This window comes from Propithecus coquereli, unplaced genomic scaffold, assembly GCF_000956105.1.
Source record: "Propithecus coquereli isolate 6110/MARCELLA unplaced genomic scaffold, Pcoq_1.0 Scaffold12, whole genome shotgun sequence".
In the NCBI taxonomy this organism is placed as follows: Eukaryota; Metazoa; Chordata; class Mammalia; order Primates; family Indriidae; genus Propithecus; species Propithecus coquereli.
Window position 1 is genome coordinate 14614863 of NW_012136080.1, and position 24217 is coordinate 14639079.

At 42.1% G+C, this 24217-nt stretch overlaps 1 protein-coding gene across 1 annotated transcript in view; it reads right to left on the bottom strand.

Moving 5' to 3' along the window:
- NME9 (NME/NM23 family member 9) overlaps nt 1–24217 on the bottom strand; it is a 39638-nt gene that overhangs the window by 6788 nt on the left and 8633 nt on the right. Inside the window, exons 4-9 of the mRNA XM_012663431.1 lie at nt 22631–22734; nt 21611–21682; nt 19659–19775; nt 18424–18499; nt 15781–15974; nt 8175–8320 (exon numbers count right to left, since the gene is read on the bottom strand). Coding sequence (XP_012518885.1) covers nt 8175–8320; nt 15781–15974; nt 18424–18499; nt 19659–19775; nt 21611–21682; nt 22631–22734 — 709 coding nt within the window. The remainder of the gene's footprint in view (nt 1–8174; nt 8321–15780; nt 15975–18423; nt 18500–19658; nt 19776–21610; nt 21683–22630; nt 22735–24217) is intronic.

The window sequence follows — 24217 nt, forward strand, 5'->3', positions numbered from 1 at the left end:
CTGGGGCAAAGTAGGTGACTGCGAGGGGAGGAAAGACCAATGTCCTGGCCAGGCAGACTGCAGAGCCAAAACTTCTGCCTGAGGCAACAAGAAAATGGTGGTCCAGGGGTGGGGATGGAGGAAGTGTCTTACCTGAGCTGGCCAGCAAGCCTCAGAGGGGGACCGGTGCTCAGCATCAAGAGCCTAGGCCAAGGGGAAAGTATCTAGATATATTCTTGGAGGTCTCACCTCCTGCATTTCCCAGTAGGCAGAGATCTTCCATTGAACAATTGTGAATGGCACAGTCTCTTTGATCTAGTGAGAAGTAGTGTGAGCATTCTCTTTTGTCTAGGAGAATAACAAGTTTATTCAGAAGGGAATCCCCATGAAATCTTGTATCACTGCTATCGATTTTTCTTAGCATGAAAGAGGCAAAGGGAAGATTTGGAGGAGGAGAATCTTAAATTTTGAAAATGATAACATTTTCTGTCCTTTTGCCTTTGGTTTTAATGTAGTGTTTGTACATGTGAAGATAAGCGTGCGCAAAATAGTGACATAGAAATTTACAATAGGGCTTCCTTGGGTAAAATAAGAAAGAACTACAGTGGATGATGGGATTTTCTTATGTTTCCTGTTGACAAATTTATAGTGATAGCAAATTGTTACATTTTCTGAGACTAAAAGTGTTGTACTTAAAATTGGGAAACCTACAGAATGGGATTATCAAAAAGGCAAAACGAGAATTTCCTCAAGGCTTAGTCTGATTGATTAGGCCAGTTGATTTTGATGCCTGTGCACACTGATTTACGCTGTTTATATTTTTTTAAAAGAGCAACTGAAACCAATAAAATGTGACTTTCTACACTTTGGATATTGGGCTGTATAGATTCTTAGGTTCAGCAGATCCTAGACTTTATAAACATGTAAATACATGAAAACAAAGCAGGAACCATTGCATCCAAATATTTTTGTAGCTCATTTTTGGTACAGATGCATGATTGACTTGGAGTAGTAGAATTCTGGCTGTATCCGTCATTCATCACACTGCATATCCAATATAGTGAGAATAGTTATAATAGCAAATATTAGTAGCCATCTAAATTTTTCCCTGAAGTCAGAATTGAAATATTCTTCTTGTTCCAAACCTCTGTTCTTATCCATGTGTTTATAGGAAAATTGGCAATATTTTACTTCTAAGTAACTTGATTTTCACCCTAGGAGGGTATCTTTTGTATTTTAAATTTTCCCATGGCAATTTTATTCTGTATGGCAATAGCTCCCTGAAGAACAGACCCTTTACTGCATTGAAATCAGATTGGGTCTCAGTTGTACTACCTATGAACGTGAGCATGTTTTTTCATCTCCTGTTTCTGAAACGGGAAGTAATAGCTGCCCTACCTAAGTAAGATAATGCTTGGAAAATGACTGCAGAAACTTACAGAAGTGGCAGGTATTCTTTCTAAGGGTAGCATTTAAAATAAGAGGAGAGGGAAGAAGTTGCATTGGATACCCACTAAATGCCACAGCTTTTTTCAAGCACTCTACATATATATTAGTTCCTTTACTGCTCTGACATAGGCACTGAGGTCTTCATTGATAAATGAGAAAACTGTGATTCAAAGATATAAACTATGACTTGTCTGATGTTCAGCTTCAGTAAATGATGGCACCTGGGCTTGAATTCAACTTTAGTCCAAAGCTTATACCTTTTCCAGTACCATGTGCTGTCAAATATTTATAAAATACTTGATACAAGATAGATTTCTGTTATGTCCAGTGATCTGAAATACAGGTTAGAAATTAAGACTTGAGAAATCTTTAAAGAGTGACTTCCTGGCCACTCCTGTTTTTGACTTAATTCATGGTCATGTGACTGGAGTAAGACAATGCCACTAACCCCTGGCAATAAATGATTCCATCTGGAGCCATTGAAAAGTAATACGCAACAATTCATAGTCCCTGAATCTTACAGTTAGATAGAGCTCCTAGAGGGTACCAGCTTTCCTTTCGTTCTGGAAACTTAGCTGAATCAGTGATGATTTTAGTGTCCTAAAATATTTTCTGATAGCAAATGCTTGTGTAGTAAGGGGCAGTAACATTGTTAAGAGGTTAGAAGCACGGTCATTAGAGTGAAACAGAGCTGAGTTGAAATCCCAGGTCTACCACTTACCTGTCTGGTGTGTGACTTGAGTGAGTTATATATGTAACGTAAGTAAAACTTAGTTGTTCACCTGCAAAACAAGACAAATAGCTATACCCACTTTATAAGGCTGCTGAGAGGATCAAAGTAACACATGAGTGACTTAGCCCAGTGCCTGGGCTGTTTTTAATGCTCAATAAATATCGGCTAACATTACAACTTTATAGACTTTGGGTTAATTCATGGGACCTGATACATACTAATACCAGATTAGGAAGATGTTATTTGGTGAGAAATCTTGTGGCTTATTGTACCTATTATCCACCTGTCTGTCTATCCACTATCATCTGTATCCATCTATTTTTTACTAAGCAGACGGAAAAGAGAAAGAGGAAAGTTTCATTTGGCACGTAGACATTTAAAACATGTCATTTTCATGTCCCCGTACCAAGTACTCACTGGCTGCTTACCCAGATAACAAAACTAAAAGGCAAAGCTAGTTATCCTGGCTCAGGTTACTTTGTGTTGCTGTAGCCTCAGGAAGATTCCCATAACAGAACAATATGGACTTAGTTTTCTTTATCCTGAAAAATATAAACACATGTTCTCCTAGAAGGTATATATTGGGGAGGGTGTTTATGTGTTTTTGTTGTGTTGAGGGATTGGAGTAGAGGTGACAAAATTAGAAAAACTAACATTAATACTTGATAGATAATATTAAAATTTGATTCAAACAAGTCACCTCATTGTTGGCCCTTTTGAAGGAAGAGTGGAGACTATTTTGATGAAGATAAGAGAAAGAAAAAGGAGTCACGAGAGGAAAGTGTTCTGAGTAAACATCTGGAGCCTAATGTTAAGAAGTGGTGCTACTTTGTCACTTGCCTTAACCCTTTCAAAGATTCATCAAACCAGAACATAGAAATTCATGGAATTAATTAATACAGCTTTTCTCTTTAAAAAACCACAAAGTTTTCTTTACAAAAAAAGAACAGAAATCAATGAAAGCTTATTACTCAGCCATTTAGGTCTGCCTCTTGGCCATTGTTCTCCTGTGGCTTCTGCTTTCTGCAACATGAAAAAGGAAGTCATTTAGTTTAGTTTCCTCCCTGACATTATTTTAAGTACTGCACTACAGGACAAGTTTCAAGTAAAAACGTTCTGGTTTGCACTTGAGGTATTTAGATTATTTTAACAACCTCTGTCTCCTCTAAGTCTCATCTTCTTCCTCACTTTTGAGTAGATTTTTTTCACTGCATGATGTAAAGAGCTGTCTATGCAACCTGTTGCCATAAAAGACTCCCCTGGAGCGATCTGATGTGAAATGCTTTTATTTCTGTCCATAATTAAAAAATTATCACCACATTCCATTATTACATAAATTCGTATTTTAGGAAATTAGTGTTTTCAAATGATAAAGGTTTTCTTCCCATTTCACAACCCAAAGTATAAAAATTAATGTTGATATATTGCTTTTCACTTTACAAAGCATTTGTAACCTATATTGGCAGCCAAATGCTAATCTAAATTTAAAATAGAATGCATAAGCATTTTATTAATCATTCAAAATAAAAAATGTTTGCACAATTTTACTTGATCAATTTCCTGTTTCTTGCCAAAATCAATCACCTGTCAATCAGTTGACCTAAAGCAGAGGGAGAAAAAAGCTGGCAGAAATCATCAGTGTTCCTTCAAGAGATGGAAAGTATGAGTGTCTAAAAATATTGGAATTAATTTTAAATGTACATTATTAACTGTAATTCCACACTCAACACAGACCTGACAGGAATATATTTCCAATTATCTTGACAATTGGTTTCATTGCTTTACTTCATGAATTTTTCTGTTAACACAGTTCTTTTTCCCTTTTGAATTAAAGTTTAACATTATCAATCAAGTATTAATAATTAGCTTTTCCCATTTTGTCACCCCTACTCCAATTCCTCAACACAACAAAAACACGTGAACACCCTCCCCCATATATACCTTATAGGAGAATGTGTGATTATACTTTCCAGGATAAAGAAAACTTAGTCCATATTGTTCTGTTATGAGAATCTTCCCAAGGCTGCATCACACAAAGTAACCTGAGCCAGGATAACTTGCTTTGCCTTTTACTTTTGTTATCTAGGTTAGCAGTCAGTGGGTACTTGGTACAGGGACACTGAAATGACATGGCTTAAATGGCTACATGTGAAATGAAACTTTCTTCTTTCTCTCTTCCATCTGCTTAGTAAAAATATAGATGGATATAGATGATAGTTGATAGGTAGATAATAGGTACAATAAGCCACAAGCTTTCTCACCAAATAACATCTTCCTAATCTGGCATTACTATGTATCAGTGTTAGGGCAGGGCTGACCGGGAATAGACCAAGAGACACACTCAGAGATTTTGGCAAAACAGGTTTTATACTTCACGCCAGCTGGCAATTGGCCCAGAGGGGAATTTGGTCTCCCCAAGTTCTGAGCACCAGACAAAGAGCACTGCAGTCTTTCATACACTCTGCTTAAGGAGGAGGGGCACGGCTACAACAGGGTTAACTTTAGTGAGGCAGGGTCCTAAGCTATTTTACAGCCTGGTACACTAATTGCTACAGGTGATTTATGGGGGCGGCAGCTGTGGGGGCGGGGGGGGAAGGTCGCAGGGGAGGAGGGGGCCCAGGTAAGGATCGCAAGGGAGAAAGCCCAGTAGTGGAATTTCTAAGAATTCCACTTTAGTGGAATTTTCCAATCTTCCACTTCATCAGGTCCCATGAATTAACCCAAAGTCTATAAGGTTGTAATGTTAGCTCACATTTATTGAGCATTAAAAACAGCCCAGTCACTGGGCTAAGTCACTCATGTGTTACTTTGATCCTCTCAGCAGCCTTATAAAGTGGGTATAGCTATTTGTCTTGTTTTGCAGGTGAACAACTTAGTTTTACATACGTTACATATATAGCTCACTCAAAGTCACACACCAGAATGAAGACCATAATGCTCATGTCAGAGGATTAAGGGAGTTAATCTATATATGTAAAGTGCCTGACAGAAGCTATGTCATTTAGTAGGTAGTCCAATGTAATTTCTTCTCTCTCCCCTTATTTTGAAATGCTACCCTCAAAAAGAATACCTACCCCTTCTATAAGTTTCTGCAGTCATTATCCCAGCATTATCTTACTTAGGTAGGCAAGCTTTTACTTCTCCTGTTTAAGAAATGGGAGATGAAGCAACCTGCTCCCATTCATAGTTAGTACAACTGAGACACAACGTGATTTCAAGGCAGTAAGGGTCTCTTCTTCAGGGAGCTATTCCCATACAGAATAAAATTGCCATGGGAAAATTTAAAATACAAAAGATAACCTCCTAGGGTGAAAATCAAGTTACTTAGAAGTAAAATATTGCCAATTTTCCTATAAACACAAGGCTAAGAGCAGAGTTTGGGAACCAGGAGAATATTTCAGTTCTGAATTCAGGGACAAATTTAGATGGCTACTAATTTTTGGCTATTATAACTGTTGTCACTAGGTTGTACATGTACTGGGATGAATGTGATGAATGATGGATACAGCCAGAACTCTCCTACTCCAAGTCCATCACGCATCTGTAGAAAAAATGAGCTAGAAAAATATTTGGATGTCATGGTTCTTGCTTTGTTTTCATGCATTTTGATTTTTTAAAAGACTTAGACCTGCTACACCTAAGAATCTATAGAGTACAATATCCAAAGTCTAGACAGTCACATTTTATTGGTTTCAGTTGCTCTTTTAAAAAAATATAAACAATGTAAATCAATTTCACTTGCATCAAAATCAGCTGGCCTAATTAATCAGACTAAGCCTTGAGGAAATTCTCGTTTTGCCTTTTTGATAATCTCATTCTGTCGGTTTCCCAATTTTAAGTACAACACTTTTAGTATTGAAAAATGTTACAATTTGCTATCACCATAAATTTGTCGACGGGAAACAAGTAAATCCCATCATCCATTGTAGTTCTTTCTTATTTTACCCAAGGAAGCCCTGTTGTCGATTGCTATGTCATTGTTTTCCTCACGCTTATCTTCACATGTACAAACACTACATTAAAACCAAAGGCAAAACAACAGAAAAAGTTGTCATTTTCAAAATTTAAGATTCTACTCCTCCAAATCTTCCCTTTGCCTCTTTCATGCTAAGAAAAATCGATAGCAATGATATAAGATTTCACGGGGATTCCCTTCTGAACAAACTTCTTATTCTCCTAGACAAAAGAGAATGCTCACACTACTTCTCACTAGATCAAAGAGACTATGCCATTCACAATTGTTCAATGTATGAAAGCAATATGAAATAAAGCAATAGACTAAAATACAGTCAGTTCTCCACTCACCTTTTTCTCCTGGTTGGCACAAGGATTCAGAACTAGAAACTTCAGAATCTAGGAGAGTGCGATTCAGTTTCCACCTTCTGTCTTCTGCTCTGGAAACTGCAGAAAGTCAACTAACAAGACAAGCCAGGTTTGAATGATCCTTCAACATCCATCTATTAATAGGAAAGACCTGAAGGGCAATAGAATGCCAATCTGGAATGTTCTTTGTCCTTAACAAAATGATCTATTGAGACCTTGAGGTAAAAAGAAGCCAGGAACATAGGTCAGCCAACCTATGGAGTTTCCAAGTCCAGAAGAGCTCAGAAGGATGAAAGCTTCCAGAGAATTGAAACTATGGGTCTCTAGAAATTAAATTACTTCACAAAATAATTCAAATGTATTTGAATCTCCCATATCTGGATAGTAATATGTGATGACATAAGAAAAAAAAATTTTAACCAGGCATTGCTGAAGGGGTGAGAGCCACGGTTGGATTTTAGGGACAGAAGCACTGGGTGACTACTCACTGGGCTGTTAAGCATAAAGAAAATCCACACTAGGGAAGAAAGGGGACCCGGTGTGGGCAGAGGGGCCCTCTTGTCTCCAGGGCTCAAGGCCGTACTGCAGCTCACTCTACTGTGGCTCAGATGCCTCTGATGGTTGCGGGCTGCTTCTTGCTGGCTCCCACCCAGAGCTTGTGAGTCCACGCCTGGCCGACCTCAGACTCCATGATTTCTGGATCCAGGGAGTGCTGGGTCTTCTTGCTAACCACTCCAAAGGCAAGGACACATTTGAAGGGTAGTTATGAAAATACTCTCAAGTATTTTGAAATGTGCAGTACATTCTCATTAACTCTTGTACCCTGCTGTACAACAGATGTCAGGGCTTCTTCCTCCTGTCTGTCTGAAACTCTGTGACCAATGAGCCATGCCCTTCCTGTCATTCCCCCAGCCTCTCATGACCATCAAGCTACTGTACTTGTATGAGGTCAGCTTTGTAGATTCAACATGTTAAGCGACATCATGCTGCATTTTCCTTTCTGAGGTGACGGATATGTTAATTAGCTTGATGCCACCATTCCACAGAGTGCACATGTATATAAACTTCACACTGTACCCCATACATGTATGCAACTATGACTTGTCTATTAAAACTAATATCAGTAAAACCATAATAAATGAAATAGATTCAGGAAGCGTGGCTGGACCACCCCACATACTTGCTCTAGCTGCTTCAGCTGTCCACATTCCCTGGTACCAACTTGTTTAGCCTTCTGTGGCACATCTTTCCAGCCAGCAGGTTACAGCAGATTGTTAACAAAAACTTGGCAAATTTCCTAGCGAGCCCCTTCCAGCTCTGGCCCTCCTCAGAGGGAGAGGTCGAGGTCTTCCCATCTGGCTGCCCAGCCTGGAGAGAGTTGGCTTCTCCAGATGTTTCCTGGGGAGAGGCATGTCCTCCTTACTCTTCCCGATGGCTGCTGGTGCTGTGGGTGGAGGGGAAGACCCTGAGGCCATGCTGGGGGGCTGTGCTTGGATTGGGACTCATCAGTAGGCTGGGTAGAGGACTGGCAGTCACTGTGGCTTTCCTGGTCTCCTCTGGCATCTCCTGCCCATTGATGCAAATGCCCCTCATAATTTGAAGGAGGGTGGGACTCTCTCTGGTATCAAGGGTCACAAATTATTTCAGAAATGTTTTCAATTCCTCTTAGAAGAAAATAGGTGTCTCATACCTTCCATGTATCATGTTGCCTCCAGAGAACTGGTCCCCCCAGTTCTCTCCATCGAATGGCAGAGTCCTGGCTGTCATGGTGTAGAGCACAACCCCCAAGGTCCACACGTCCACCTCTGGCTCCATATAGTCTTCATTCAGGAACTTCTGGGGCACAAAAACAGGGAGTTCCACAAAACCTTTCCAGCTCGATCCCTTCACTAAATGTCATGGCAAATTGAAAGTGAACTCACTTGATACTATCATTGTCATCAAGTAGGATGTGGGGCTTCAGGTCCCTGTGGAAAATCTGGTTCTCATGGCACTACTGCATGGCAGCCAGGATCTGTCAGAATTTGGCCCTAGCCTCCTTCTCCTCCCTGTGGCCGTGTCTCAGTATATGCTGGAAAAAGTCTGACCACTGGAACATTCTGTTATTAAATAGAGGGTGTCTTCAGTCTCAGTGCCATCCAACAACTTAAGAATGTTTTGATGATTCTGGTTCCTGATGGCTTTGACCTCCATATCGACACTTTCCAGGCCATGTTGGCTCTGATTGGACACGATTTTGATGGCTCCCTGTGTCCCAGTGGGAAGGTGCCAGGCCAGCATCACCTTGGTGAAGCTGCATTAGCCAATTTTCTTCAGGAGCTTATAATTGTCAAGCACTCCAGTGGACAAATTGGAGGCCACGCCCTGCTGCTTGGTCACATCTATCCATGCTAACTCTACAGTAGTTATGCTAAGTAACTAATGAACAATAGCAACTACACTACCTAGGCTAGGAATACTAATAATACTAGCTATATGAACCAGGCTAACAATACCATTGATACTAACTGTGTTCACAATACTAAGTATACTGTTCTAACACTAGTGACAGACAATACTAACTGTACTAACTACACAGACAATGCTAAGTATAAAGTCCCGCTGTGGTCAAACTCTACAAGTCACCAGCAGCTTCCTGGATGATCAGGGCTGGTTATGGAATTACTAAAACCTAGGCTAAAGGTAGGTTTTAATAATTCTTAGGTTTTAGTAATTCCACAACAATGGCTCTTTCTGAGGTCAGAGCAAGAAATAGGCTAATCATCACTGGGCATAACCCAGAGTGGTTTGTTCCTTTTTTGGTCATAAGAACATTTTCCTCTTTAAAGAAAACAAGTGTTTTTTGTTTGCATGGTTATAGAGATTGATATTAAAGTCTATGGCCATACCACACTGAGTATGCCCAATCTTGTCTGATCTCAGAAGCTGAGCAGTGTTGGGTCTAGTTAGTACTTGAATGGGAGATTGATATTTAGTTTATTAGAAATTTAAACCTATACAATGCTTCAGGGACCTTTCCATTTAGTAGGAGGTAACAGTGCAGGTGGAGAAAGATTTCTCATGTAGAAATTAAGATATAAATGTAAAAAAAAGTTTATTTTATGCTTTAGAGGGACAGAGAGAATGAGAGAGAGAGAGAAAGAGAGAAAGTGGGGGGAGAGAGCAGGGAGATGAAGTGGCATCCCAAAGAAAGAGAAGGGAGATGCCAGCAGCAAGGCCAAGTGGCTTGCTGCTTTTATGGGGACAGAGGGAAAAATAGTAATTGTTGTGGAGTAATTAGCAGGCAGTGGAAAGACATCAAGTTGTCTGCCTTTCTTGTTTATTCTGTTACTGCAGACTTGGTTATCTCTGAAATATAGTCGGGCTTATCACAGGGGATGTGATTTTTGCCCCTGAGATCTGGTTTAGGGCAGGAAATGAAGGCCTGGAGTTTACCCTCCTGCCCTCTATTCTGGGAGCTTTCTCAGGAACACCTTCAGGCTATAGAAACAAATTCTAAAGGCAATGAGCTGGTAAATATGGAGAAAAAGATTTACATTTCCTTTCTTTTGGCTCTTCTGATGTTTGTGAAAACAGTTCCAGCAGGTCGCCTGCCAGCAGAGAGCTCATAGGATTGATCTTTAGCTGTCATTCGAAAATTAGGGGATTGGATATTTTCCTGTTATTTCAGCAAGGCCTTCCTTACAGTTTGAAAATCTGTGATATCTTTAGGCTCCTAAAGACCTCGTAATGTCTATACTTGAAATATTCCATTTCTTTTTCTTTAAATTCTGATTGGTGTCGGGGTGATGCTAAAACATAGCTGACATCATGATGCTATCAAAACGACTTCTGTGGTGTGTGATACACAATAAGGTCCATTATTAACAGCTATAGAGCTGCCAGGACGATAATTGTCATCATAATAACCTCACACAATCATCAGATTTCTCATCAAAAACCTCAGAGGCCAAGGAAAGAGACAAGATGGTGGATGAGAAACACCTGCAGCCAGAGTGTCTCTTCAAGAAGGAAAGATTTTAGATGAATGTGAAAAAAAAAAACAGGCAGAGAATCATAGATCATATGAATGTCAGAAGGAAGGGTCCCTGAACCTACAGTAGACTCCACGGGAAGAGGTTGCGGAGCAGGACTGGAAGGAGAAAGGCATCAGCAGGTCCCGAGCTGCTGGAGACACCTGCTGCCACCAGTGCAGAGACGGCTACCATCAGCGAGCGGTGATCCTCTTGCGGACGGGGTACTGGGCTCCCAGCTCCCTTGAGCCATGACCTGCCCCCCAGACCCCAGCCAATCGACAGGCATCATAATGCTTCATTCTCCGCTTTTCCTCTCCTACCTGTGGCTGCCAAGAGAGACAATTTAGCCACCACCCGGAGGCATCCACAGGGAATGGGATCTTTTCATTTGGGACTCTGCAGCAGACTGAGGGGTACTCAGACTGTGTGCACCTGAGTTAGGTGCATAAATATTTAGAATTGTTATGTCTTCTTGTTGAATTGTACCCTTCACCATTATATAGTGACAATCTTTGTCTCTCATTACTTTTGTTGATTTGACAACTAAATTATCTGAAATCAGAACTGCTATGCCACCTTTCTTTTGGCTGTTCCCCTTAGGTGGAACAGGATGGAAATAGTGGGCTAGAGTTGGGAATTTCTCTTCCCCTAAGACATTCGGACTCTGATGAAGCCCAGTGGGTTAGACCCTTGTTAAGAAGAACAGATGCTCTGGCTTATTTTCAATTCCCTGTGGGAGGCACCGGGGGATTTTTCTCTAACAGTACCTATAACAACCTGGTAGGACTCCTAGAGGTAAAACTCACAAAAGTGTGGGTCACCCTCTGACTGGGCCTCCTTGGAGTGTTTAACTGTCAGACTTATTCACATGGAGCCTCCAGCAATGTGTCAGCTGCAGGCGAGGCTTTCTTGACCTGGTACTGGGTCCTGGGGAGGTTTCTACTTTGTTCTGTTTTTGTAAGTTGTGATCTCTGTATTTGCGTGTCTGTCTGTCTCGAATTTTAGGGGCAACACTTTGCCCCGTCACCTACCTTCTCTGCCAGATCTAGGTAGAGTTGTTGGTTTTTGTTTCTTCAGCTTTTGAATTGTTAGGACAGACTGATGACTCCCAAGCTCTTTGGAATGGAAACTGGAATATACACTTATTTTATTACCTAGGGATGAGACTGTTGGATCATGAGGTATCACAAGGTATTATGATAATACTGCCAAGGAATTTTCCAAAGTGGTTGTGCCAATTTACATTCAGTAGTATATAAGAGTTCCAGTTACTCCACATCCTTACTACATCTTGGAACTGCTAACTTTTATCGATTCTGTTGTGTGTGTGGTGGTATCTCACTGTGTGTCTGACTAACGATGTTGACCACATTTTCATTCCACTGTATTTAACTTTTCTTAAGTCCCTTCACTTTGGACTTAGTTACCTGAGACTCTTCCTGCTTTCTGAGGTTAGCTCTAGTGGTATTTAGCGTATATTCCCCCTTTGCTTTATGCCTGCTGTTATTTGCCCGCTCTGCCCACTGTATCTGCCTCCCCCAGCTTCTGGGAAACTCAAGCCTCATTGTGCTCCAACTAGTGGTGAGAGTAATTAAGAAAGTACCAAATTCCAACATTCTCTTCCCATAACTCAGACCCTCTAACCTCCCACCAAAGCTCCTTGGATTCCCATGTGAATAGACCCTTAGGGCAGAGCTGGGTCTCTTGACAGGTCTCATTATGCCCAGGACTCATGGTGAGTTCAGCTCCATCTCAGGCTGGGGCTCTGCTATGCTTTAGTAAATCAAGGCACAAAGAATTTCATATTTTGAGACTATGGATTTTTATTGAACAAAAAATACTAGAGATAGAAACTGACTCCTCTTTGTCATGGCTTCTTCTAAAAGCCAGTCAGAATTTGCACTTCACAAAGACCCCAATCCCAAATGTAACTTTTGAGTCACTGTCATCAACACCTGACATGGAGGGCTGGTTATTGTGAAGCCACAGGCTTGATTAAGGCCTTTAGATAATTAAAGTTGTGATGTACCTTTGTGCTAATAAAAATATATATCTTAACTCCAACAGAAACATGTATGTATACACAAAGTCATGGAAACTAAACAACTACTGCTGAAGGATTATTGGGTTAAGGAGAAAATTAAGATGGAAATCAAAACATTCTTAGAACTAAATGAAACAGGGGACACAACCTATCAAAATCTGTTAGACACAGCTAAAGCAGTCCTAAGAGGAAAACTTATAGCCATAAATGCCTATATCCACAAGATGGGAAGATCACAATGTAATGAATTGTCTCAAAGAACTGGAATAGGATGAGCAAAGCAATCCCAAACCCAGCAGAAGAAAAGAAATAACCAAGATCAGAGCAGAAGTAAATGAAATTGATAACAGAAAAGGTATATGGAAGATTGATAAAACAAACAGTTGGTTGTTTGAAAAGATAAACAAAATTGACATGCCTTTCGCTAGATTAACCAGAAGCGGAAAAGAAAGGACTCTAATAAGGTCAATCAGGAATGAAAAAGGAGAAATTACAACTGATAGCATGGAAATACAAAATATCATCTATGAGTACTATATAAATTTCTACACACATAAACTTGGAAACATGGAGGAAATGGACAAACTCTTAGAAACACACAGCCTCCCCAGGCACAATCAGGAAGATATAGAATTCCTGAACAGGCCAATATCAAGTACCGAAATTGAACCAGCAATAAAAAATCTCCCTAAAATTAAAGTCCCGGACCATATGGTTTCACACCTGAATTGTACCAGACATACAAGGAAGAACTGATGCCTATCCTGCAGAAGTTATTCCACAACATGGAGGAGAAAGGGATCCTCCCCAACATGTTTTACGATGCCAATATCACCCTGATCCCAAAGCCAGGAAAGGAATCAACAAAAAAAGAAAACTACAGACCAATATCTGTTATGAATATAGACGCAAAAATGCTCAATAAAATCCTAGCAAACTGAATTCAGGTGCTTATTAAAAAAAAATCATGACCAAGTGGGCTTCATCCCAGAGAGGCAAGGATGGTTCAACATACGCAAATCTATAAATGTGTAATTGACCACACAAATAGAAGTAGGCGTGTCTGCAGGAGTGTGAGTGGACTTAGAAGGTCCTCTGAAACCATGTCTCACTGGAGGAACCAGAGCCTCTTACAGCAGAGGGAGAAGAGGTTTCAAAGTCCTGACTTCTAGTCCCAGCTCTACCATCTCCTGGCTGGGTCTCCCTGAGGATATCACTGAGAGTCTCTGAGCCAGGTTCTTCAACAAGAAAAGGAGAGATTAAGACCACACCTAATGGATTCAGTGCGAACCATCTGGAGGATGGACACGCTTGAAGCTCTGACTCGGGTGGGGTAAAGGCAATATATGTAACCTAAACATTTGTATCCCCATAATATGCTGAAAAAAAAAAAAAAAGAACAACCACAGAAGCCATTTCAGGGCTGCTGTGTCCTATCTGAGGGCAGAGGATGTGAGGTCCTGGACGCACGGAGAATACCAATTGGCTTGGGGACCCAGATAGTGAAGCTGGGTCTTCCCATCTGAGTTGGTCAACTCCCAACTCAGATCATGCAGCTACTGAGTGGACTTCCCAGAAGATAATGAGCTCCCTATCACCAGAGGTATTCGAGCCAGATTTAGATATGCACCCTCCAAACCGGGAAGCACCAGCCACATAAGTGCTTGAAATGTCGCTAGTCTGAACTGCGATGTGCTATAAGTATAAAACAAACGCCTGAGTTCAAGGACTTACTACAGAAAAAAATGTAAAATATCTCAGTATTTTATATTGATTACATATTGAAATGATACTATTTGGGATAAATTAGATTAAATAAAATATCTTATTAAATTTAATGTCACCTCTTTTTTAACTTTTTGATGTGGCAACTAGGAAATGTTATATTACATGCATGGTTTATATTACATAATATTTCAGTTGGACAGCGCTGGTCAAAATCCTTGCTGCTCAAAGTGTGATTCCTGGACTGGCTGCATCTCCAGCACCTGGGAACTGATTGAAAATGCAGAATATCAGGTCCCGCCCCAGTCCCACACACAGAATCAGAAGCTGCATTTCCGCACACTCCCCACGTGATTCATGGACACGCTAAAGTTTGAGAAGCCCTACAGAGCCCTTGGCAGGAGGTCTCAGAGGGGATCCCATCTTCAGGCAGAGGGGGTGGGAACCCCTGGCCTGAAGCCCAGCCCATATCATGTAAAATATTAAGTAATTGATTCCTTTGTCCCTTAGTCACACACTCAGCACAGGGTATCCTTTAAACCTAGCTCTCTCACCAGGAAGCACCCATACACTTTAAAGAGAAGAGGGCAGCTTTGCAAGGGATTCCGCTCTCTTGCTTAGAAGGGAGCACTGTCACAGACTACACCAACAGCTGCCCTGTAACCTTTAAGGGCTGGGAAATAATCTCAGAAAACAACTGAAAATAGGTCTGTGTGTTTAAAACCAAAACCAAAAACACAAAACTTAACCATCTCCCTGCTGCCCTGTAATTTCTCCTTCTTTTTCTCTCTGAAAACTTGGCCAACAAGCATTAAATGGCAGTAAATATAGAAATGGTGAGCAAGTAAACCACTTAGAGGTGCCACGTGTTGCCCAGGGCCTGTGTTATGGTTGAGCTGTAAACCATTGAGAACTGGGAGCTATAATTAAAATGCTGACAGCCTCCCAACTGTGAAGCAGCCAGGAGGGATCAGGGCCAGGAACCCATCCGCATTGAGGGGATGCAGGGAGGTGGGGCTTTTCCAAAGTCAGACCAGCCCAGGTTCAATGTCCACCATCGTGTGCAGGACACAGCCAAACTCAAACTCCCCACTCCCCAACACACCTATCTGTAACCTCATCTCCTCTCTGAGAGCCACACTGGCCTCTTTGCCTCCAGGCTCTTAAACTAGCTATTTCCTCCGACTGAAACACAATTCTCCAGATGGCTTCTTCCTCACTGCCAGTTCACAACTCACCTCAGAGAGGCCTCTCCTGACCACCCACAATATAATGCCTCCTCCTGCCATCTCTGCCCTCTCATCCTGCTTTATCTTTTCATCATAGCATTTATTACTCTATGGCAATATAGATTCTACATACATTCTAATAATATTCTATTATTTGTCACTTAGTTGAAAGGTAAAAAATAAAGATAGGGCAACATTAAAAGCTGTGGAGACCATCATGCCCACAGTTTATGCCCCAATCAGATTTAACATTTTAATTTACTTGAATGGAATCTGAGTTACAACTCCTTCAAAGTCTTCTTTCAACACTAGAATGCCACTGCCCAGGGTTCCTCCCTGTTGTCCACCGCAGAGAACATGAGGACAGTCGTGCAGGGTAAGTGTCTCTCTTACCTTCATAATAATCTCATCAGTCTTACCATGGGCCACTGCATCTGGTTTAATGATCGCCACGGTACAGGCCTTCTCTGAGGAAACTAAAGAAGCCAAAGAACAGTGCTGTTAGATGCTGGTGTTTGGGGCTCTCAGGAGGCCATCTGCAGGGACAACGTAGCCTCTACACAAGACTCCATTGCACCAAGTGCCAGGCACAAGCTTGGGCTCCCAGGCTTCCCTCCCCTGGCCTCTTAGCTGTGTCCCTGCAAGTCTGGACTCTAGTGGTTGTGCCAGTCTGGCTCCAGACCTTATCCTCAACCTGGCTGTGAGAGGCTCAAAGACTGGCTCAATGAACCTGGGAAGGTCAGGTAGTGGGAGCATGGGGAAGGCCCTTGCTGAAAGACTGCTTGGAAGCAAAGGCCCCAAAACGACTGAATGAGTTGGGCTGGGGAGAGGGGGGCAGTGAAGGAGGCAGTGGGAGAAGCCACTGGAATGGAGGCAACACAGACCTAGCCACCCTCATCCCTTCTTATCACCCTCTCGTGATGCTCAGCCTTTAACTACCATCTGCCCTGTTCTCCTGTCACTTATTGGCTCCTCTGCCTCTGCTTTTTATCACCTTTCCTGCCATGTGGCCAATAATGGCTGCCCAGGCCCTGAGTCTACATGACTTTTCATGACTTTTCACCTCCAGCACATACTACCAAACTGCAGCTTCAGTCCTCTCTGTCTCAGTTCAAATTCTCCTGAGAGCAGCCAGATTAGCCAGCTCATTGGTTTGAGCCGAGGCCTACTGGTTGACTGCCCTTGGGCCCATGCCCACCAGTCCAATCAGCTGTTGCAATGAGGGAGGGGCCGTGGGATCAGAGTCTCCTGCTTAGCTGTGGGGAGGTCTGTGTCTAGTCCATGAGCCCATCTCCACTGTCCCCCTGCTTACATGAACTTGGCCTTGGTGACTTACCTACACTTTCCACAGAATCAGCATTCCCCCATCACCTATTTTCTGCTTCTCAACTTTTACACTGGTTGTGTTGCTATGAAACAAGATGATAACTACACTGAAGGGGGGTTTTTTACTCTGAAATTCTCAAACACATGTACTACAAAGGTGTAAGTCATTTAAAGCAACAAATCTGTTAATTTTTTCTATGATTACTATTTCTAACATGTTATTATTATGAATACTTAGACTTTTAAGAGATTCTTACAACAAATTCCATTATAAATTCACTCATGAATGAAATCACCTAGAGGTATAGAGTGAGAAGAGAAGAGACCAAAGCATGGGCCTGGGGAGCTCCAGCTTGAAAGGGGAGTATAAGAAAAGAAGCCAGTGAAGGAGAGACTGAGGAGAGGCCAGAGATGTAGAAGGAACACAAGAAAAATCACGGCATCTTAGAAACCAGAAAAGAAAAAGGTTTAAGAAGACACTGTGAACATCATCCCCTTCTGTGAAAAGGGCCCGCAGGATATTAACTGGAAACTACCCATTGGATTTGACACCAAGAGAGTCACGGGTGCCACTGGTGGACACCATTTCAGGGAGCAGTGAGCACAGAGGCCAGATTGCAGCAGGGCGGGGCATGAGTGGAAGGTGAAGGTGGCCCAGAGTGTGGACAAGGTTCAGGAAGCCTGGTATGAAGGAGAGAGGGAATAAAAGATGCTGGCAAGGATATGGAGAAAGGAGAACCCTCATACACTGTTGGTGGGAATGTTAGTTAGTATAACCATTATGGAAAACAGTATGGCGGTTCCTCAAAAAACTGGAAATAGAACTACCATTTGATCCAGAAATTCCATTACTAATTGTATATCCAAAAGGAAGGAAATCAATATATCAAAAAGATATCTGTACTACAATGTTTGCTGCAGCACTAATCACAATAGCCAAGACTTGGAATCAACCTAAGCAACTATCAGTGAAAGAATGAATAAAGAAAATGTGGTACGTATACACAATGGAATATTATTTAGCCATAAAAAATGAAATCCTATCACTTGCAGCAACATGGATGGAACTAGAGGTCTCATTATGTTAAGTGAAATAAGCCAAGCACAGAAAGACAAATATTGCATGTTCTCATTCATATGTGGGAACTAAAAAAGTGGATCTTAAGAAAATAGAGAATATATTGGTGGTTATCAGAGGCTGGGAAATGGAAGTGGCAGGGGGAGATGAAGAGAGGTTGATTAATGTGTACGAATATGCAGACAGAAGAAACATGGCCTAGTGTTTATGAGATCAGTAGGGCGACTATAGTCAACATTAATCTATTGTACCTTTCAATATAGCTAGAAGAAAGTAATCCAAATGTTCTTAGCATAAAGAAAAGATAAATATTTAAGGTGACAGCTATTCTAATTACCTTGATTTGATTATATCAATGTATCAAATTATCTTATGTACCCCCCAAACAGGGGGATTATGAACCATTAAAAATCTTTCCAGAGTTTAGATTGCTGAAAAAACTGATTATTCATATATTTAAAACACATATCCAATCTGAGTCTGCTTTGCCTTTTTGCCTTGCTCACTGGTTCTGTACTCACCCAGGTCCTCATCTTCACCAATGTCCTTTCCATGGGAAAAACATCCATCTTCATCAGAAAGAGCCTCATCTTTAATCTGGTACAAATTGGTCATGAACAGAAAGTAGTTAGCTAATTAAAATTACTACTAAAACCTTCAAAAACCTGCAGAAATCCAAAAAGTATAGGTCCAAAATACAGAGCCAAAAAAAAAAAAAAAAAAAGAAGAAGGAGGAGGAGGAGAAGGTCAAAATTTTCAGTCTTGCAAATGTTACAAGATCGTTTTTGGTAGTTGGGTGATGGTGGAGGATGAGAGAGCTAGAAGACAAAATCCATGCTTAAGTTTTACATTCTGCCTCTTTTCACAAGCATGAAGTAGAGACAGAGTTGACAAGGCAAAGAAAGAATTGAAATGCAAGAAAATATTAAAAGATTGGCTACAGAGCTACACAGTGCAAAGAGGTAGTAAAGAAAGATCATTTTCCCCTGGAGGAGGCACATGAAAGTGTAAACGTTTGCAATTTTCTTTCTTGGGGGAAAACTGCCAGTTTTCTTGGGGAAAAAATACAATTTGATTCTAATCCATTTATAAAAATGGGGTGTTGTTATTTGTAATCGAGTACAAAAACTTAAATAATGAACACTGAACAATGTTAAGGCAAGTTTGGCAGATGCTCAAAGCACCAGGAAATACCTCTCTACCTAAGGTGTATCAATTTCAAAGGCAGCCAATTATTTGTGAAGAACTTGCAGTCTTATGTTATGGAAATAATTTATTAAAATCACAAGCTATGCCGATTCTATTTCTCATAATAATGTCAGAGCTTAATTTCTAAATTTAAAAAATGAACCCTCTGGATTCACAGGTAAAACCTTCAGAAATGTGAGGGGTAGATTACCAGGAGAGATTTCACCCTTAGGCTGAGAGGAGCTTGGGTAGCTGAATTCTCCTACCCACTACTCAATTCCACAATTTTATTTTCATTTCTGAATTCATTGTTTGTTAAGATTGACGTGGGGATGAACAGAAAACGGGTAAATAAAGTTAAAGGGCTCTGGATGAAAGGGATGACTTTTAAAAGGTGGCTTCAAAATGCACACGTATCACCGTGAGCACTGTGTGCTCTCCCGAGGCCCTCCATGAGGGACAGATGCAGGTGGGACTCTCTAGGAAAATCAGGTCGTGGGTGGGGACTGCTAGCCTTGCCCTACAACCACTTATGAGTTTGCTGCTTTTAGAAGTGACTTCTGGTTACCACTTTCCGTTCTCTGCCTTCAGCCAGCACCTTCTTTTCAGCCTCCAGCTGGTCTAGGATGGTTTTCTGCAGCAGTGGGGCATTTGCTCCTCTAACCACAGCCACCAGTTCTCCTCCCTAGAATACATCACAAATCACATGAAATCCTCTTCACAGATATTAATCCCTTTCAAGAGACAGCAAAAGTGTTTAGGAATGTGCCCAAGGTCAAGGTCCATCGACCCCAGGCCCACAACCCCCATCATCCACTTCCAGTGTGGGGGGTGCTCACCTCTGCTGCCCTCCCCTGGAAGGACGCCCTCAGGTCTGCTCCTGTTTCTACAATGATTTCTTTTTCTGATCTCTACTTTCTACTCCATGCTGCTCCTTGCAAAGCAACCCACAGTTAGTTAAGGGAGGAGCAGTGCACAATAAGTTGTGAGTAACTACATGTGGCTTACGCGTGGCTTATTCCCTCAAAAAACACTTATTGAGCACTTCCTATGCCAAGCACCAAGGCAGAGGCAGAGAATATAAACACTAAACACGAAAAGACATAGTTGAAGCCTTCATGAAGGGGCAGCGCAATGGGGAGAGAGGTGGTCATGCCAAAGAAACAATTACAATAAGATAATTGCTTTAATAGGGGAACTTACAAGGTGCTTGAAAGCTGAGGCAAGAATTCCCAGCACCATCTGGGGTGGTCAGGGAAGACTTCACAGTGGAGGTGGTGTTTGGGGTGAACATGAGTTTTCTGCTTTAACTTTTTCAAAAGTCTCTATATGTATTACTAACAAAGGAGTGCATCTGGAGATGGAGAAGTTCAAGCAGAGTGGGTCCTCCTTCCATTTCCATCCTATCCCTCAGTGGACCACAATAGGGTTAGACATGGTGGCTCATGTTCTCACACGGTTGACTATGATATATGCTTTAATCGCTACAGGCTCAAGCAATCAAACCATCATGATAACGATCCCATTTCTGCAACTGAGCTCTGATGTCAAGTGTGGTTGGGGCCACGCTCATCTCTGATCTTCTTCCCACTTCTCCCTCCCTTCCCCGCCCCAATCCTCTTACACTGTATAACTTCAGTCTCCCTACTAAAAGTCATAGCTCAAATAATGTTTTATCATAAGCTTCCAATTTGTAATACTTGCAGTGTTGAGGCCAGGAAGCAGAAGTTTTCCAAACCAAACAACCCTGACCTGGCCATCAGGAGACCTGGGTGAGTAGATCGCAGTTTCCCTGACTGTACAGGGAGGGAGCTGGTCTGGGTCAGGAGTATTACATCAATCAGTTGCCATCAGGGCCTGGCAGTGGCCTACACCTCGGAAGCCAGGTGTGAAACAGTGGGCCCTAGGGGCATGGAGCCACACCATGGATGTCACACCCAAAGACATCCAAATTATATTTTCAAAACACTATACCACTTGGCTTTCCTCAATAGTCCCTCTCATTTCTGACTTTCTGTAAACATATCTTTATATCTTATGATTAAATAAAGGTGAATGCAGGGCTTGTCTATTCCATAAAGTAGTATTTGTTTTTGCTAAAAGTTTCCCTTTATGAAGCAGAGGATAGAAATCTTGAAACCCTGTGCTCTGAGAGTGAAAACTCAGTCTAGAGTGTTTATGAGCCAAGAAGGAGCATGTGCATTTGAATGACTCACATTCTTTCCCTGTGTACGACCAGTCAGGAAGGCTAGCCCAGCCAACTGTGACCCCAAGGAAACTGTGTTATCTGCCTCCTGGGGAGCAAGGGCCTGCTTCACCACTTAGACTTAGGAAGGGTCTATATGTCGCCAACGTAATAAAAACGGTCTAGAGGAGGCATCAGAGAAAACAGTATCACTTGTTTGGATCAGTGAGGCCTCTTGGTGGCTGCCAGGGAGAATTAATGCCAGTGAGATGCATCTATTTGAACTCTAATGATTTGCAACCATCAAATAGCTCTGATTCTGAAAATGTACTTACTGCATAAAATAGAAAGGTTGGCTCACACTTCCCTCTGTATTTTTCAAGGACATCAAGACGATCTGCTTCTGCCTAAAGAAAACAAGCTGTCAGCAGGTACCCAGGCACAGTGGGTGCATCTCCCCCTATCAGTGGGAGATCCGCACAGGGAACTGCACGCCCCCCAACTGCCTTCCCCAGGTGAAGCCCTGACTTGCTCTCATGCTTCTCCTTCTAAGCAGAGATCTCTTGCCAACACATTGGGAAAAACTGTGGGCAGTGCATTATCTTAAAGTATCAAACAAGGAGAAAGCAAGAGTTTCTCCTGCCCCCCACCCAGCTACTCCACCAGGCCAAGGGAGCTCTACCGTCTGACGTCCTTCTGCAGCCACCACTGACAACAACTGAGGTGCAGGTCCTCAGACGTTGCCTTCTAATAAACCCCCCGCTGCACATGGACATAACGGATCTCCTACACTCTACAGAAGCATCAAACTGACTCCCAAGGGAAAAACTACAAAGTCCTTGAAGTCCAGCCCCTTGAGAGATTAGTGTAAGGTGTATTTTCCACTGTCTTCACTGTCTCTGAACCTCAAACCCATGCATGCACCAACAGTGTCTCTTGCAAACTTCTCTGCAATTTAGTCCCATTTCCATACATTAATCCAAGTACATGTTGGCTAAAAGTTTCCCTTTATGGAGCAGAGGATGGAAATCTTGAAACCCTGTGCTCTGAAAGTGCCATTTCAGTAAACAGTGTTCCCAAGCCAAGAAGGAGAATATGCATTTGAGTGATGTGTATTTCTGCCCTTCATACAGCATCAAGAAACCTCCCAAGACAAGACTGATGTAGGGACGAGGGGTAGGGACCTCCATATCTAGAGAAACTATAAAGTATCATGACAGAGATCAACAGAAAATCCACAACCAATGTCTTTTCAATGGTCTGAAAAAGGCCTTTCACACTTCCTATTCCTTGTTGTTTTAAAATTTAAAAAATTTTTTACAATGTTGTATGACTTCTTACTGAGAGAATCTTACTGATGCAAAATGCAGAAGGTCCAGGCCGACCTCGATCCTCATCTTCTGGAAGAGGCTCACCACAGGTTTGCAGGGGCCACACCAGCCTTGATAGACATCAACAACTGCGTGGAACCAAGAAGCAGGAGCGTTCAGCAGGCACCAGCGCCCACCACGTCAGGCAAAATTTATACCTGCATACTCTAACCCCCTCAAATGGACATCTGTTTGCAGAGGTATTTAATGGTTTAAAGGGATTTATTACCCCATCACATTAGAGTGAGCATGGAAACACAGCTAGCCCTCATTCTTATGAACTCAGTATTCTGAATTCTAAGCATAATGAATTAAGTACAGCAGAAAACCATTTTCTTAACAAGGCTCCTTTACCTTAAGGGTTTTTCAGGGTCGGGCCTCCACAGAGTGGTCCTCAATGAGTATTGGAATTGGACTAAAACTATTCTAAAAGGAAGCAGTCACTGTCGTGACCTAGCAGCATACAACTGACTCTTATCTACTTGGATAATAAATACAGCTTTCACCTTTTCCCCTGATGAATTAAAAGCCACTTGCTTTGGGTGAAGTAGAGTTTTATTTACTTTATAAAATCAACATGTTTCTCCCGGAACGTGAAACTGACAGCTAAATGGAAACTTGAATACCTTTTGTTTTTCGTTGGTCCCTATCTGTAGTGCATGTCAGGGCTGGGTGTGAGGGAACCCTTTCATCATCTAATTGTCTTGAACCGTGAGACCTGGAGGGAAGCCAAGCAAGCCAAGCCCGCCCCTGCGCACCGGCTGCATGCAGGGCCTGCCCAGCCCAGTCATGAAGCGGCAACAAGGGCTGGCTTGTGACATACTGGTGGCCACAGTTTGGAGGAGAGATGTCTTCCAAAAGACCTCAACACTCCTAGAGTTCGGACCTAATCCACACAGGTGGGCATTCTGTTCAACAGCTAGAGCAGTGCAGTCATTGGGAGATAGCATAGAAATTGTTTATAATTTATTAAGCCTGCCAATTTTAATAGTGTGCAGTTTGTAATTTTACTCTGTGCAGATTCACATTTCGAAATGTTCACATCAAGTGAAACTACCAGTATAACACAGTATAAATTGCCATTATTAAAATTAGCACAGAAGTGGTGGCACTGTATTAACACTGTTCTGTACTATCCAGAGAAGGAAGGCTTCCCGGAGGAGGGGCGACTTGCACTGGGCATTGTGGAAGGGCCAGGCTCGGACGGGCAAGGAGGGAAGCCGTGGGGTGAAGCATGGGCAGCCAGGCACAGGTGGGCAGCCCGCATGGGGGCTGTGCAGTGGGAAGCAGTGGCAGGGGTCACTGGAGGAGTCTGGAATTGGTTTGAGGACCTCCACCCTGATTCACCAGGCAAAGAGAATCCACAGAAAGTTCAAGAGAGGAGAGGGAGCTAATATTTCTTGAGGTGAAAGAGGGCATCTCCACTTTACTTTTTCCTCAAAAAGCTCAGGGAGATGGTTAACATTATTCTACAGTAGAGATGAGGAAGCTAAAGCTCAAAGAAGTGAAGTAACTGGCCTAAGGTGAAAAAATAAATTCTCAAGCAAAATGGCTTTGTCCATTTATGTTGCT